Source organism: Myzus persicae, unplaced genomic scaffold (assembly GCF_001856785.1).
Source record: "Myzus persicae strain clone G006 unplaced genomic scaffold, MPER_G0061.0, whole genome shotgun sequence".
In the NCBI taxonomy this organism is placed as follows: domain Eukaryota; kingdom Metazoa; phylum Arthropoda; class Insecta; order Hemiptera; family Aphididae; genus Myzus; species Myzus persicae.
Window position 1 is genome coordinate 382,882 of NW_019104455.1, and position 15,899 is coordinate 398,780.

Consider the following 15,899-nt stretch of genomic DNA (forward strand, 5'->3'; position numbering starts at 1 on the left):
TCCCAAATGTTTTGTGTTTTTAATTCCATAAAAAATAACCAAAGGTACATAATAATATAATCGATATTTTGTTTCGATACATATTCCGCGTAGTTTTAGTAGACAACATAATTTTTTTTCCTTAACTATGGCAGAGTCTTCTGAAATAACATAAAAATAAACGAGTCATTTTAACAAACAATAATAATATTCGAAATCGAATTATATAATAATAAAATAATATGTACCTATATCGCGGGGAGGAGGGATAAAATTAACATAAAAAACATAATAGTACAATATTAATAATAATGACAATGATAATAATAATAATAATAATAATAATAATAATAATAATAATAGTAATGTTAACAACACTTTTAATAATATAAAATAATAACGTAAAGGAGGACTGTATACACAACACTGCAAGAGAACCGAACCGCAATGTGTGCATAAAATAATAATAGTAATAATAAAAAAGTCTATATTATAATATAATATTATGGTTTAATGGTTTTTCGGACGACCGCGATTATCCGGCTATCAGCGTATGTGTATCCGGCTACAGTACATATACGGCGTGATATTATTATTATTAATAATCATAATATATTAAAATAATTAAATAATAATATTTGTATAGTTGGTTTGTATCGATCGTTTTCGCACGTCCATGACCCTGTATACTACGCACGCTCTGACGTCAACGAGAGGTGATCATCTGATGACTGGTGTCATTGCAGGTATAGGTACGTCATGTCCACACATTATGAATAGGACACTACGACACCGAGATGTACGCGTCGAATAGATGGTGGAATAATAATATTGTGTGCTCGACGGGGTCGGGTGACGAAAAAAAAGTCGTTCTCGGTGCGTAATAATTCCATCGCCACATCGCACGAGAAGATAAAAAACGCAACGAAGGCAAACATCGATGTAACATTATTATGGCACGGCCACATTCCGAATTTTCTGATAATATGATATCTGTTATATTATTATTATTATTATTATTATGGCGAGTCTCGTGCGTGTGCGTGTGTGGCGAGCTGTTGTTCGAATGTCGTCGGCGAGAATAACGTAAAAAACAATACGAAAACAACGTAACGAACTTACACGTCCTAAACGCGCGTATGTTGTTGGACGACTGTCTGCAGAGACGAAACGGAAAAGAAACGTTTTTCCATAGATTTTTCGACCGGAATTTCCATAGTTCACTGTATTTTAACATTATGTAATATTATCAAGCCGTTTTGTGTGTATGCACATAATATTATAATATTATTATACCGTGAAGGCATAACGCTGCAATGTTATTATATGTACCTTGCGGGAAGTGTACTCTACACAAACTTTAAATTCACGTAGCTATAGATTGTGTTTTCCTATAAAATAATGTATAATTAATAATTTTATTAGCTAATAGGTTAATTATTATTTTATTTTCTCACGATTTCGCGAAGCTATAGAGGAATATAATGGCTTTATCGTTATTTTTTTTTCTATTTTCTCGTGTAAAGGTCAAACACGCACTACGGTATTGTAATAATACATCATTATTTGACATAATATGTATGCGTAACATATACATACTCGATCACAGTGACAGAAAACTCGGTTATTGAATATTACATAATTATAGGTAGGTAGGTACATAAATTTATTTTACTATTGGTCCATGTAACAGTTGAGCCTAACTTCCGTTTTCAAAAGTGAAAAAAAAACTAATAAAAACAGAAATGACCATAAAAAAAAAATATATATATAATAATAATAATGATTAATACAACTAATCGCGGTGCCGCAGTGACCAGATATTGTCGCGATGGGGTTGTAACGGAGGAAGCTCTAACGTAGTATTATCTCATTCGTCAACATATTATATTATAATATGACCGGACCTAACAATAATATTTATATAATATAATATAATGTATTCAGGAAGACTACGCACGTACAAAATATAATAATATCGATAATAATAATAATAATAATAATAATAATATAGTAATGATACAAACAAACGGACAACTAATATTAGTAGGATAAAAACACTGCAGCAGGCTCTGCCTTATCGTCTAAAACGAAATAATATATTATAGCGCACAGCTTAAAAAACTTGTATCATTGCTCCCTCTTACCAGCAATAGAGATAGGATATATTATAATATTATAATATACAAACGGAATCGGAAAACAAAACTAAACAATATAATAATAAAAACAAAATGTAAATAAAACTGCCGGCGCCGGACTTTTTAAACGCTGATTCGGTCGCCATTTATGTTTTATATAATATAATAATAAATATTTATGTAAAAAAAAAAATATGCTATCGATAATATTTTATACAGTAATATATAATTTATTAATATCGTAATATAATAATAATAATAATATAATGGTGCATTTAACAACATTAACCGTTAATTAATAAGGCACAACGACTTAAACACTATAATGTAAATTATACGATTATAAAACATCGAAACGAGACAAGACCTTCGTCGTCGTGGTTTGTTTTTTTTATCCTTTTCTCGTTTTGAGGAAGAACACGCACAAATTATGATGACGACACGCCATAGGATTCAAGATCCGACAGTCAAAGTCTTCTCTGGCACCACGTTGTCATTTCACATAAATATTATAGATCACTCGAGGCCAACGATTTCGGTGTCCATTCGCAGTAATGTCGTTGCCGGTCGCAACTACCACACGCGCGGTTTTTGTTCGACATTAGATTAATACAATAACAATAATCTTATATTGTTTTAAATAGTTATAAAGGTATAAAGTTATCATTTTAAATAGGACATCGAGTTACCGTTTTTACACTCCAGGTGTTGATGTAATACGTGTCACCAGAAGACGAATATTATATATAAATCGGGAATTTCGTTTTCGACGTTATAATTGACTCGTTGAGTGTCGAGAAAAAAAAACGGCGTTCTATTCGCGTTTAAGCCACAAATTTTGTTGTTGCACAATAACGTTTGATAATAATACATCAAATAATCGCTATACCGTGTATTACCATCGTCATCGTATCACAGATAGTGAGTTACAAATATTAATTTGATAAATATTATTTTTGTATCTGAAGGGGTGGGGTGAAGGGGTTGGGGAGGGGGTGTTTGAAAGGCACACCCGCCGTTGTTGGTGTGCTCAAACAAAACATACCTTAATTTTTTTTAGAACGACGTTAAAAACGATATTTTACGACACGGCGGCGGCGGCGGAGATGATGAGGAATCCTCATCACCACTGGTTGTAGGTGTTGTAATCACCGTAGTACTGGCCCGGACCGTAGTTGTGGTGATGACTGGGTCTGGCTATGTGCTCGGTAGAGCAGCACGAGTGAAACCGGTTGTATCCGCCAGCGTACGACTGTTCCCGGTTACTGTTGTTAATGTTGCTGTTGCTGTTGCTATTACTGCCTCCACCCCCGTTGTTGTTGCTGTTGCTGCTGTTGTAGTACTGGTTCGATGGCAACAGCGGCTGTTGTTGCTGGTAGTGCATCCGGTCGTACGGCCTGTAATACTCTTGTTGGTGGTTCTGGTACGGCGTCTGATGCTGGTTTTGGTGATGGTATTCTTGGTGGTACCGCTGCTGCTGGGCGTGATGATGATGGTTCCGGTTGTACGGGTCTTGGTGGTGGTATGGAGGTACCTGGTGCCTGCCCATCGCGGCACCGGTCACGTCGTAACCCACGTACTGTTGGGCGGCCACGGCGGCAGCCGCTGCAGCGGCGGCGGCCGCCGTTCTAGTCTGCTTGTTGCGCCTGTTTTGGCCCCCGCCACGCTGCGCGCGTCCACGCCTGTTCTGTTGCCGCGGCGGTTCGAACGACGACGACGACGCCGCCGTGTGCTGTTCGTCGAGTCGCTGCGACGTCCCGGCGCCGGGCTGTTGTGCGGCGGCCGAGCTCGACCGTCCCGCCGACTGGCATTCGCCGATGGCCGTTTCTTTGGGCGGTTCGTAGTACTCGTGCTGTGAGAACCTGCCTATCTCGGTGGACCCGAATGCCTGATGAAAGTTGGGCAACCGGCCGTTGGACTCCCTGCCCTCGCAAGCTAAGTCTCCGACGAGTTTGCCGTTGCCACCTGAGCCCGCCACACCTCCACCGCCCCCATCACAAGCGTCAGACCGGTTACCGTGGTCGACTACTTCGTCGTTAATGATGGTCGAGAGCCAGTCTATGGACTCCTCCTGTGAAATCGGCATGGAAAACAAAAAACAAAAATGGTTTTCTCGTTTTACTAACACTTGCGGTAAACAGTACATTATAGGTATATATTATAATACATAGTACACCCTTAGCGACGGATGGCAAACGGAGGAAGAAGGAACGGGACGGACGGATCGCCATGCACGCTTGACGAACTATAATAAAAATAAATAATACAGTAGCGTGCACATGGCGTTAATGTGTGAACGGACGACCGTAGCACGACGAGTGCAAGCGGCGTGTAAAAAGTATATATTACCATCGTCAATCGTTATACCAGAATATGTGTGTAAACATAGGAAATGGAAGTGCAGATTTTTCACAGTTTTGATTTCATATGACTTACCTTGATGATCTTATCATTTTCGGTCATGTTTTGGTGGCCGCCCAAGAAATCAGCCATGGGGTCTGTCATGTCGGCCTGGGACACCGGATGGTTGTTGGCGGCGAACGATTCTGCCGAAGACGTCGACGCTCCTGCAATGATTATGACGTACGCGCATAAATTATACAGATAACATCATTTGCACAACATAAATGGAGAACATATTGTAATATAGTATCGTAATACAAGTATATGGGTAACATCGTTGCAGTGTGTCACGATTGTGTGTTCGCGTTTGCGTGAGAGATAGATAAATATGTAATGATAATATTATTTGGAACGAAATTAACCTGTCGACGTAGCCTGATGATAACCATGGTTCAGGAAGTTTCCTGTACTGTCGCCGATATGTGTGTTGCACGCGTTATGTGATAAACCGGCATGCTGAAACACAAATTTAAACGCAAACATAAGACGAATAATATTCAACGTGTTTCTCTCGCATTTTACAGCGAATGTTGCGCGATAACATATAATATTACATTATTGTTATCGTCGGGCACCCGAGCGTATTATAGGTTATAACTCACAGCCGCGATATTAAAAAGTACGCATAATATCATATTTTTATTATTATTCAAATATTTGACGCGATACGTGTATGCGATATTGACTATAATGACAAAAGTTCAACGATCACAGATCGAACTTAACTAGTCGGTAAACAATGTAAAATGTGCGTCTTATATAGTCTATACAGCAAATTTGCGTTCAGCGGTTTCAATTTCGTGTTAAGACTGTAGCTGTAAAATTATAGGGAACACAAAAGTGAGACAATTATTATCTGTGTACTCTTGTCGGTCTTTTACAGTATTGCAAATATTTGAATTTTTAGCTAATTATCCGAATATTTAGTAATATGTTCATGCTCGGAACTCGCTTGAAATTAAAATGCCGTAAAAAACAACGAGATCACAGCTCTACATTTAGCTTTAATATTAGGTCATTTCAAAATTTAAGATAACAACACAAAGTTTGAAACTGGTGAACGTAAATGTAGGAACATTATGTTACACAAGACGAAGAAGAGGACAACACAATGTGCGTGTTAGACCCCGTCTTAAGAGGACGATATACCCGCATGTGTTGTCTCCGTCTTACAAGAGCGTAACATATCAAATTTTACGTTCAGCAAATCACGTTTAGCTCAGTTAGCTTAAAAATTAGAGTGAATTGACCTCTTGTTAAAATTAAGGTACGATTATTACGGAGGGCTTCTCATGGGATTTTTATTATATCTTAATTTTAAAGAGAGTTATGAGTATTTAAAAATTGTAAATTGTTTGTACAACTTAAAATACTCATAACACTCTTTAAAATTATAAAATAATAAAACGCCCACGAGAAGCTATCCGTAATAATCTTACCTTTAATTTTAATAAGAGGTCAATTCGCTCTAATGTTTAAGCTAACTGAGCTAAACGTGATTTGCTGAACGTAAAATTTGAGACATACGTCGTCCAACGTCCATATCATATCTATACATCATTACTTACCGGTACTCGGTACTTACAATCTTAAAGTTGTACAGCTGTACCTACGGGTTACGTTTAAAAACTGTGTACCACTACTCACCATTTGCGCGTGATCGGCGGCGCCTGACGACGGCGAACCGTACCAAGAAGACTCGGTGGCGGCATAGTTGAAGTAACCGGCGTTGGGCTGCGCACCGTACCCGATGCCGCCGTAGGGCGTGTAATCCGGTTGCTGTTGGTACTGTTGCAACATGATTTCCGGTCGGGCAGAAGACGTTGTCGATCCCTCGGATTTAGGATGCTGAGGACACTTCTGCAGCTGCAGGCGGCTGGTGGTGATGGTGGATGTGGTGGGACTCGGCGAAGCGCGGATGGCCGGATAGATGGGAGCCGGACCGGTGACGATCAGCGGGACGTCGCAGCCGGCGATCAACCGTCCCCGCGGTTCGTCGATGCCTGCAGCTTGACCGTCACGGTGACCGAGAGGCGGTGGCACGTATTCCTCACCGTGATCTTGGTGTTCCGATATCTCACCGTGATCTTGTCGCAGCTTTCCTTCACCGAAACCGTCAACTTCGTTTTGGCGCCGACCGCACGCCGATTTATCTAATTGATCAACCACGTCTCGTAACTTCTGCAACAAGTGAGATAACAGAAAAATGAGTATACGATTATTCATAGCACACTTTCTACGAGACCTTATAAATATTAGTAGGTATACGATAATATTAATTGTAAATGTACGTTAATAATAATATGTTCTTTTTAGGCCTCCCGAGTTTACGCATGTACTTATATGATTTCTTATTTTAATAATTTCTGCAGAGATAATATACGATATGCGAGGCTAGACCTCGTATTAAAATATGATATAGTATACGGCGTGAATTAGGTAAAACGTGAAGAAAAGAATTGAGTATAAAATGATATGGCACTCTGATTGTATAAACCAACTTAAAGAGAAAATACGGTGACACTCGTGACATGCAAAAGGTTGAGGATCGGGCAATCTGCTGAATAACAACATAATATGATATATCCTAAAACTTTTTTCATTGTACGTACGTAATACGTTTAATACGAGACATTTAACCTAATGTACTGTGAATCTTTTTTGACAGACGGCGTTCCGCGGTTTATAATATTCTTTAATCCCGTCGATCACATTTCGTTTCCTCTTTCATATTTTATCCTATAGTTGATACCTATATAATATACATTAAATTGTATAAAATTAAAATATTTTTTATGACTATCTGTGCAGGCGATTTAAATCCAAAAAATCATCATTTATTTCATATACATATATATTATATATATACATATATTTAAATACACACCTGTATACTTTTAAAACTTTCGAACCATTATTTATTAGTGAATATTCAAGATTATTGCCACACTGTACATTTCCCCTTTTAATCTTTTACTTTTTTTTTCATTCAAAAAATTTATTTCCACATTATACATTAATGAGATTCTCGTCTTGGTATTCCATTAAAATATTATGAGTACAGTTGTTCATTTCATAAATTTTCACCCGACTTCATTGAGTAGTTGTCGAGGGATAATATTATACAATTAAACGTGCGATTAACCAGTGTCTTTATTTACCAGTTGGGTTGATGACGTTTAAATCTACTTTGAACCTAATTTAATAATTTAACTCTAAAGTTACACCCAAACAGATTATTTTAAAAGTGACTAAATTAAACATCTAATTATAAAATTAATTTGTACCTAAAAACAAAATTAATTTCATACTTTTTCATCACATTTTAAGATTTTGTAATGAAAACTGCAGATAATTACTTTATGTATGTTTAAAAAATAGCATTTCTATCAATCGATATAAATTATAAGTATACATTTAAGAATTATGTGAAAATGTAAAATGGTATAAACTATATAGGTACAATATTAAATACAATAATGGTAATATTTTTATCTTTCTGAAATAATCTAATTCTAATAACTAATTATTTGGTTATCATGGAGAATTCCGAAAATTATCAGATATCATAATAATTTTTAAGAATTATTATAACATCGACATTTGATAAACTAGGCTAAAATACAAAATTAACTAAAAAAAGAAAACACGTGACAATTTTTTATTTTAATTGAAGCTAATTTTTTATAATTTCTTAGTTACCCTCTAACTTTATTATTATTAATATACTTATCATAATATGTACGTTGATAAAATTACAATAATATTTACTTTATTTATTTAAAAGAAAAAACTATGGGGTTTGGTATAAGTAAGCATTCAAATGTATAAAAAATAATAATACTCAGTTGTTATCTATATTTTATATATTCCGAAAATCCTGGGTGCCTAACGTAGTTCTGTTTCTACAATAATGCACAAGGTGCCCGTCGTACCTTGAAGATATATGAAATTCATTTTTAAAAACTATAGATTCATTAAAAAAAAAAGGTAACTGACTGAAATTGGTTAAGATATTTCATCATATTTTGTTCAATATATCTGTTTATAAGCTACATATTAAACGTATATGTTATCATAGAACAATTAAAGTACCTATTAGTTGTAATGAATTAATTGAACACTGAAATTTATTAAAATAAACAGTGTAAAGAACAAAATACATTTGTAGGTTTGATAAAGAGATATACAATCATTAATTAAACAAATTATACTTGATAGGTACTCTGAAAGTGATGATAATGTTTATATTCTGGTATAAAATTAAATGTATTTGATAAACTTGACAGGTATAAAAATAAGTTATGTTTAATATATGATAATACACTTATTTCAAGAAACATAATATAAAATTAAGCAATTAACTCATGATGAAAAAAAATTGGAAATTTGAGTTAAAAATTAATATATTATCATGCGTAATATGTTTATTGATTGATTAAATAACTTGATCAAATTGATAACCCATAGGTTAATCCTGATGATTATATAATTTACTACACAACTCAGAATATTAACTTTATAATACTTTTCTAACCTGAAAATTAACATTATATTTTCGGAGAGATGAGTTTTTGGTTAAAATGCAGAGACTCTAACGGATCTGGTGTGCGTGTGAAAAGTCCCGCCACTTGTAAAAATCAATCCGGTCAACCCACAGAACACTGAGAGAGCAGAAGTGTGCGCACGAGTGAGATAAAGAGCGAGAGAGTGGGAGAGGAAGTGACAGAAAAAGGGGAAAAAGGGGGAAAGAAAAAGGGAAAATCCATTACACTGCAATATAATATATATACGGATATACCCTATACGGTAAGAGTGTGATATACGTTTAGAAAAAAATAAATTTATTATTTGAAATGATGGGATAGATCAAAAAAATTATCCGTTTCCGAACATTCAAGAGCGAATCTCTGTAACATTTCTGTTAAGAAAGACTTGGTGGTATGTGTGGAAGAGGGGGCATTTGATTTTTGTATACGGCCTGGGTGCATCACGCAAATCGGTGTGGCAGAATCCCAGAGATATACATATCAGCGGAAACCCAAATGGATTTATAATAATATAGACGATTCTAGGCTGTGGAGAATAGCAAAATAGTAACTACGTTTCATAAATATACAGCAATAAAGCGTTTGCACGGGGAAAATATAATATAGACGGAATAAAAGTCTCTCTCCCGAAAGTTAATATTTTATCCAATTATAACATCAGTCTAAAGTAATTTTAAAATATTATAATTTAATGGTGTCCACATCATCAGATTCCTTAAATCACGAACAGTATATTGAGTATTTAATTTTTGTTGGTAAGTGCATTAGATAGATTCTTAGCGAAGTGAGAGCTGTAACTTGTAAGGCGTACCTATGCAGCTCAATATTAGAATGCTTTATTTTAATTTCGACAATTACAATTTTTTGACCAAACAACACCAGGGAATTTATTTACAAGGCAAAATCTCTAACGTACATTATGTAATATGTATACATTAAAAAAAAAAATTAATAATTGATAAGTCGAATAGAAGATAACACATTTTTTTGTTAACAGATTTTAATTGAAAGGTAGAATTTTAAATTATGGACATGCGAATGATATTATTTTAGATTTTAAACGAGAGATGGATGCATTAATTTTACAATGATGTGTTTTTTACTAATAATTAATTTTGTGTTTGTCATCTTTTTTTGGAGTAGTAAGAGGCTTCAATCATAAACCTTTTGGGGTGGTTTTTTGTAGAAACTTAGATCTCGTTGATCTTATACAAAATGCTCAAAGTAAATCATTTAAAGTATTTTTCAAAATAATCGGGAAAAACTAGAATATTTTCGCATTACCATGTTTAACAAAATCAATTATAAGAAATATTATAATATATATTATATTATTTCGATTTGGATGAAATTAATAAATATTTTATTAAAAATTAGCATTTTTTAGACATGATATTAGTATAATTTTCAAAATATTTGAGCTACATATTATAAAAAAATTTGAAATTTCGGGCAAAAACTCGATAATTTAATACATTTCTCATAAGTTGTATAACTTAAAAAATATTTTAAAATATCAAAAACACATCACACCAATTTGTTATTTTTTTAAAACTATAGACATTGTAAGTTCAAATTTTTATGAAAAATAATGATTTGGTTATTATTTATGTTGTTAATTAAAAAATATAAAACGTAGGACTGTATGAAACTTTTCACCATTATTTTCACATATCTGAGAGAAAAACAATAAAATCAAAATATTTTGACTAATTTAAGTTATTTATATCACTAACACATTCACACCGTTATACGGTTCGACGTTCTTGACTTATAACTTAGCAGTACTATATATATATAATATAATAAATCAAGAATAAAGTAAATTTGGGAAATGGAAAATATATCCGAATCATGCGTATCGTAACACATAATATGTAATATTTATTCTCATGGGTCATTTATTGCAACCTGTCTGTAATTGTTTATAGTGATCGAACAAAACAAGAACTTTACATCGTTGGTATACCATCTCCCAAAAAAAAAAAAATAGTTTAAATTATGTCAACAGTATAGTAACGGAAAAATTAACACCAATTAATTTTTAAACAGAATTTATTGTCTTAAAAAAAGTTTATTTTAATAATATTCGTTTTGAATTTTGTTTATAAAAATAATAAGTTACCTATTATTTATACAAAATTAATTTTGATAAAATTCTTATTTGTTAGTTATTGTTATTTAAATTTAATTTTGTATAAAAATAATATTATATAATAAATGATTATCATATGGGTGATGCTATTTTCAAAAATTTGTTCAACTTCCGTATTGCTAATAGTATAACAGATATAAATAAATTAAAAAATATGAGTCCTTAGAGGATGACACGTTGTTTCCGCTCAGAAACGTTTTTTGTATGGAATGATTTAACATTGAATTCAAATTTAACACATCCATTAAAATTTACTGTGATCCATTCAATGTCAAGAAACACTCGAAACCGGCAACTATCCTGGTTTTTTTTTTAATGTATTTTATTCGAATTTGTATTGGTAGGCTCGAGTATTAAAAACGGAAATTTCAATAATATTTTTTAGTTATGATCATAGTATACTATAAGCTATTAAGAAAATATTTATTCATGGTGAATCAGTTATTATAATATACTATATACCATTGCCATAAGCTACGCCAATATGAGTAAAGGAAAACTGTTACAATAGATTTCTGTACATCTAATTAAACTATTTTCAAAAGTAATATTTTCGGGATTGAAAAAAAACCCATAGGTAGGTAAACTGGTAGACTATTATTAAGAATATAATACATTATACATAATACACATATTAACAGACAGAATCTATACTTATTATTTACCCTAATAGATTTATTTTTCCATCTGCCTTAATGTATAATATGTATGTATATATTATACATTTATACTCATAATTACTGATTGTAAATTTGTGTTGATGAATCGGTGACATTCCACATTATTCCGATTTCATGAATTATTTTCAAATAATGTATTAGGTACACTAAATAAATACCTGTACCAGTATTAAAGAAAGAAGTTTTAACCAATTTTTTTCACTCACCCAGACCATTTAAATCGAAATTAAATTCACATTTACCCAAATCGATCAGACGGATATGATAGTCTCATTGGCAAATAATACATATTCCCGGAAACGATTAATCGAAAATATTCGAAAAATGTCACATTAAGTGTGTTTAAATTGGATTCCAGAATATTATGCTTTGTATATTATAATATACAAAAGATGGTGGAATTATATTTTTCTCACAGCCCCAAAACGATTAGGTGTATCGAAAACGTTTTGCGACGACAGCGAACCGTCACAATCCGTGAAAGAAAAATCGCAGACGGCTGCAAAACAAATAATACTGCCAATATATTATTATAAATTTAAACATAACACGGGTGCGCTTTGGCCTCGCGTTAACGTGTTTCCGGTATACACCGATATCATATTATACATTCGTATAACAACATAATAATTAATATATGTACCTACCATATACAACCGATAGGCGTTCGGGAAAAATGTATATTTATTTAACCGGTCAGTTACAACTGAATATAAATACACACACGTCGAGTAACGATAAACGACACTGGCAATATTATACCATGTACTAGTACGACGAAGAAACAAAAAAAAATCTGATTTCTTTGTGTATAGACTTGCAAATAGCGCTCCAATGACTTAGACCATAACGAAATATGAAAGTCTATATAATACAAGAATACAGCCAAGTTTACGTTTGTACAATATTTTGCTTACTTTTTCTGGCATGCTTTATTTTGTGTATGCAAGAATACAATTGTACGAATATGAATACGAACAATACGCATACAAGTTCTTGAATGTTATAATACATTATAAGCAGATCGACATACACGTTGGATACAAATTACTATGATATTAAGATTTGAGATGCTTTTTAATATTTTTTAATAAAGTCTGGCTTTCAAAAAACTGCAAATGTGTGAACCCGGCTTAAAGATAATGATTTCTGCCTGAGTACATTGTAACGATCGGTGAAGGTATACATATAATACTACAACAATATGTGCAACGCAAACTCCTATATAGCAGCAGCCGCATCGGTTCGACAAACCCCTCCCCCTCCCCCCCCCCCACATAAGCAGCGCTCACCGACATAGAAAGACGTTTCCGCAGCCGCCCCATAGTGTTACATCATTGTCGTCGAAGTCTTCCAATTTAAAATTAAAAAAGCATCACGTAGGTACTTTTCATAACTGCTATATGTACATTGTATACGCTGGATAATATACTGTATATACCAATATAACACTCATGCGCAGTGTGTACTGACTATAACTATATAGTATATATACATACATATTACATATATTATTATATATTATACACAACACACATGCAATGTATACGAGCATATATAATATAGTAATAATATGCGCCGACAGGCCGAGAATTATTAACGACGACGAGAATAAGAGACCTCTATATAACCATTCTTTTTTTTTATACATACATACATACATATATAATATTATATATTGTTATTTTTTTCCTTGCCCGTTTCGTCTCTTCCGCCGCCGCGAATCTAACACCGCGGCGTGTGCGCACTCTAAAATAAAAATAATAAAATAGCTTCCATATTCGTCAAACACCACACGTCGCAGTAACGATTATTGTTGTTGTTATTATTATTATTATTTTACGGAAAATTATGTCGATATACACCATCGTCGAGTATCCAGACAATGGTGTATAATATGCGACGTGTGTGCAAATTTGGAATTGCATGTTTTTCGTCGTGAATAAAAAATCGACTATTAACTATTATAGTACATCTCTTTAAGTCGAAAAGCGAGCTGCAGTTTATTTGAGCAAAAAAAAAAATGCACACGCAAAAAATAGATAGGCGGCGTCAATACGCCAAAAACACATCGCATGTCATACGAGAAAAATTCGTTGATCACTCGTCAGGTGGCAATATATAATAACCATACTTTGACGAGTAAGAAGATTAATTATTTATACAACACGTATGTTATTATAACTGCAAAATGACATAATAGACAACTATAAATATTAAATCCAATCCAGGGGTTTAAGTAGGCGTATTATGTTAATAATGCATATTATAGCCGTCTCAAATTATATCCTTTTAAAAATGCTCAAAGCTTTCGTGTATATACTTAACAACGTTAAGTTATTAAATTATTTCGTTATAATTATACATATTTATAAATACTAAAGGGGCTAGCCTTCATCATAGGGTGTGGAGGGCGTCCACCGATCACTTTACCGTTAATAAATCTAACCACTGTCCCTCTTCTGTAAACATATAGGTATTGTAAATAATAATATATAATATACGACGACTCCGACCGCACGCTTTGTAAACAACAACAAAGTGTATACTATTGACTACGGCTTTTTACTTTTTTTATTTACCCTCCGAATCCATGGATTTTTACATACGGTGCATATAATAAATAATGACATAATACCTCGGCCATATAAAACTACGTATGCGAGTTACTCGGGGGTCCAGCGCTTGTGCAGTTGCCTACTGCACACCAAGGCGGGAAAACGGAAACGCGCGTAGGTCGGAAGTGCATCAGTGCAGTAAGTTGGGTATAGTACATGTCCTACGACCGATATGCAATATATTATAGATATAGGGACGGCGACAGTTATGGCGCCCGGAAACGCACTTATATAATATGTGAGCAACTGTACCTATGGCTCATCGATTCACACGGGTGCCCCATGCCAGGGTGCGACGATCATTATTGGTGTCGGTCAATCATTTAATATCATTGTTTAAAATAAATGTACAAAATATTAAACTGTCGATTATACTAGCTGTACAAAAACGTAATACCCATGGTAAGCGTTTCATCGTGATTCGTGTCTAAAATAGTAATATTTCGAGGAGGTTTGCGGTTCAAAGAGTCCAAGTATAAGTGGTTAGGTGTATAATATTTTACTGTAACGACGGCCTTTTACAGCATATTTTCCCAAAAACAATGTGGCCAGTACCGTTTTTTATGTAAGTATACAATGGGCGGGGCAGAGCAAATTAGAAATCAATTTAAATGGTATGTTTACACTACGTTATCGAAGATGTTGTAATTATTGAAAATTAAATATCATAGCTCCTCTTTTGGTTCTGGTGGGTCAGTACAGGTCCCATGTATACGTCATACTGCGTGATAGTGCGTACAATATGTTTATACAACTTGTTATATTGTATAGTATGCATAATATTATGTATAATGATCCGAAGAAAAAAGAGAAAACTATAGTTTTTTTTTTAGATATTTCGAACGAGAACGTCCCTCTTTTGAGGTCATAAAATGTACGTTTTTATGTGGGAATGTCGCGATATGGTTATACGTTTCACAATCTTAACACTCAACTCTTTCCTTACTATTGTTAATATTTTCTTCAGAACCTAATCTCATGAAATATTTAGCACGTGGCCTATCGGATTTCCGAACAATATATTTGAAGGATAACAAAATAATAAATATACATAATAAATTATAATAACACAATATGTTCAGATTGTAAAGAATCAATAAAAATATTTTAGAGAGCACATACTGCAACATATACATACAACGTTATACTTAGTGACGTGAAGCTGACAATAATTTTGTTACCGGACTATTTGACGAGTTCTCCCTCTATTGATGCCCAAACCTTTTATTGCCGAAGTTTCTTTCTTGGTGTCAAATAGCGTCACGCTCCACACGAGATCGGGGTCAATTTTACATAATATTATATAATTTTACACACACCGTACTCATATTATATACATATACATACATTGTCACATAACATCAATCCTTATA

At 33.7% G+C, this 15,899-nt stretch overlaps 1 protein-coding gene across 1 annotated transcript in view; it reads right to left on the minus strand.

Moving 5' to 3' along the window:
* Positions 1-311: 311 nt before the first annotated feature.
* Positions 312-15,899, minus strand: part of LOC111042278 — a 64,815-nt gene continuing 49,227 nt past the window's right edge. The window contains exons 4-7 of the mRNA XM_022326826.1: positions 6,171-6,704; positions 4,886-4,979; positions 4,557-4,687; positions 312-4,191 (exon numbers count right to left, since the gene is read on the minus strand). Of these exons, the coding sequence (XP_022182518.1) occupies positions 3,244-4,191; positions 4,557-4,687; positions 4,886-4,979; positions 6,171-6,704 (1,707 nt within the window). The 3' untranslated portion in view covers positions 312-3,243. The remainder of the gene's footprint in view (positions 4,192-4,556; positions 4,688-4,885; positions 4,980-6,170; positions 6,705-15,899) is intronic.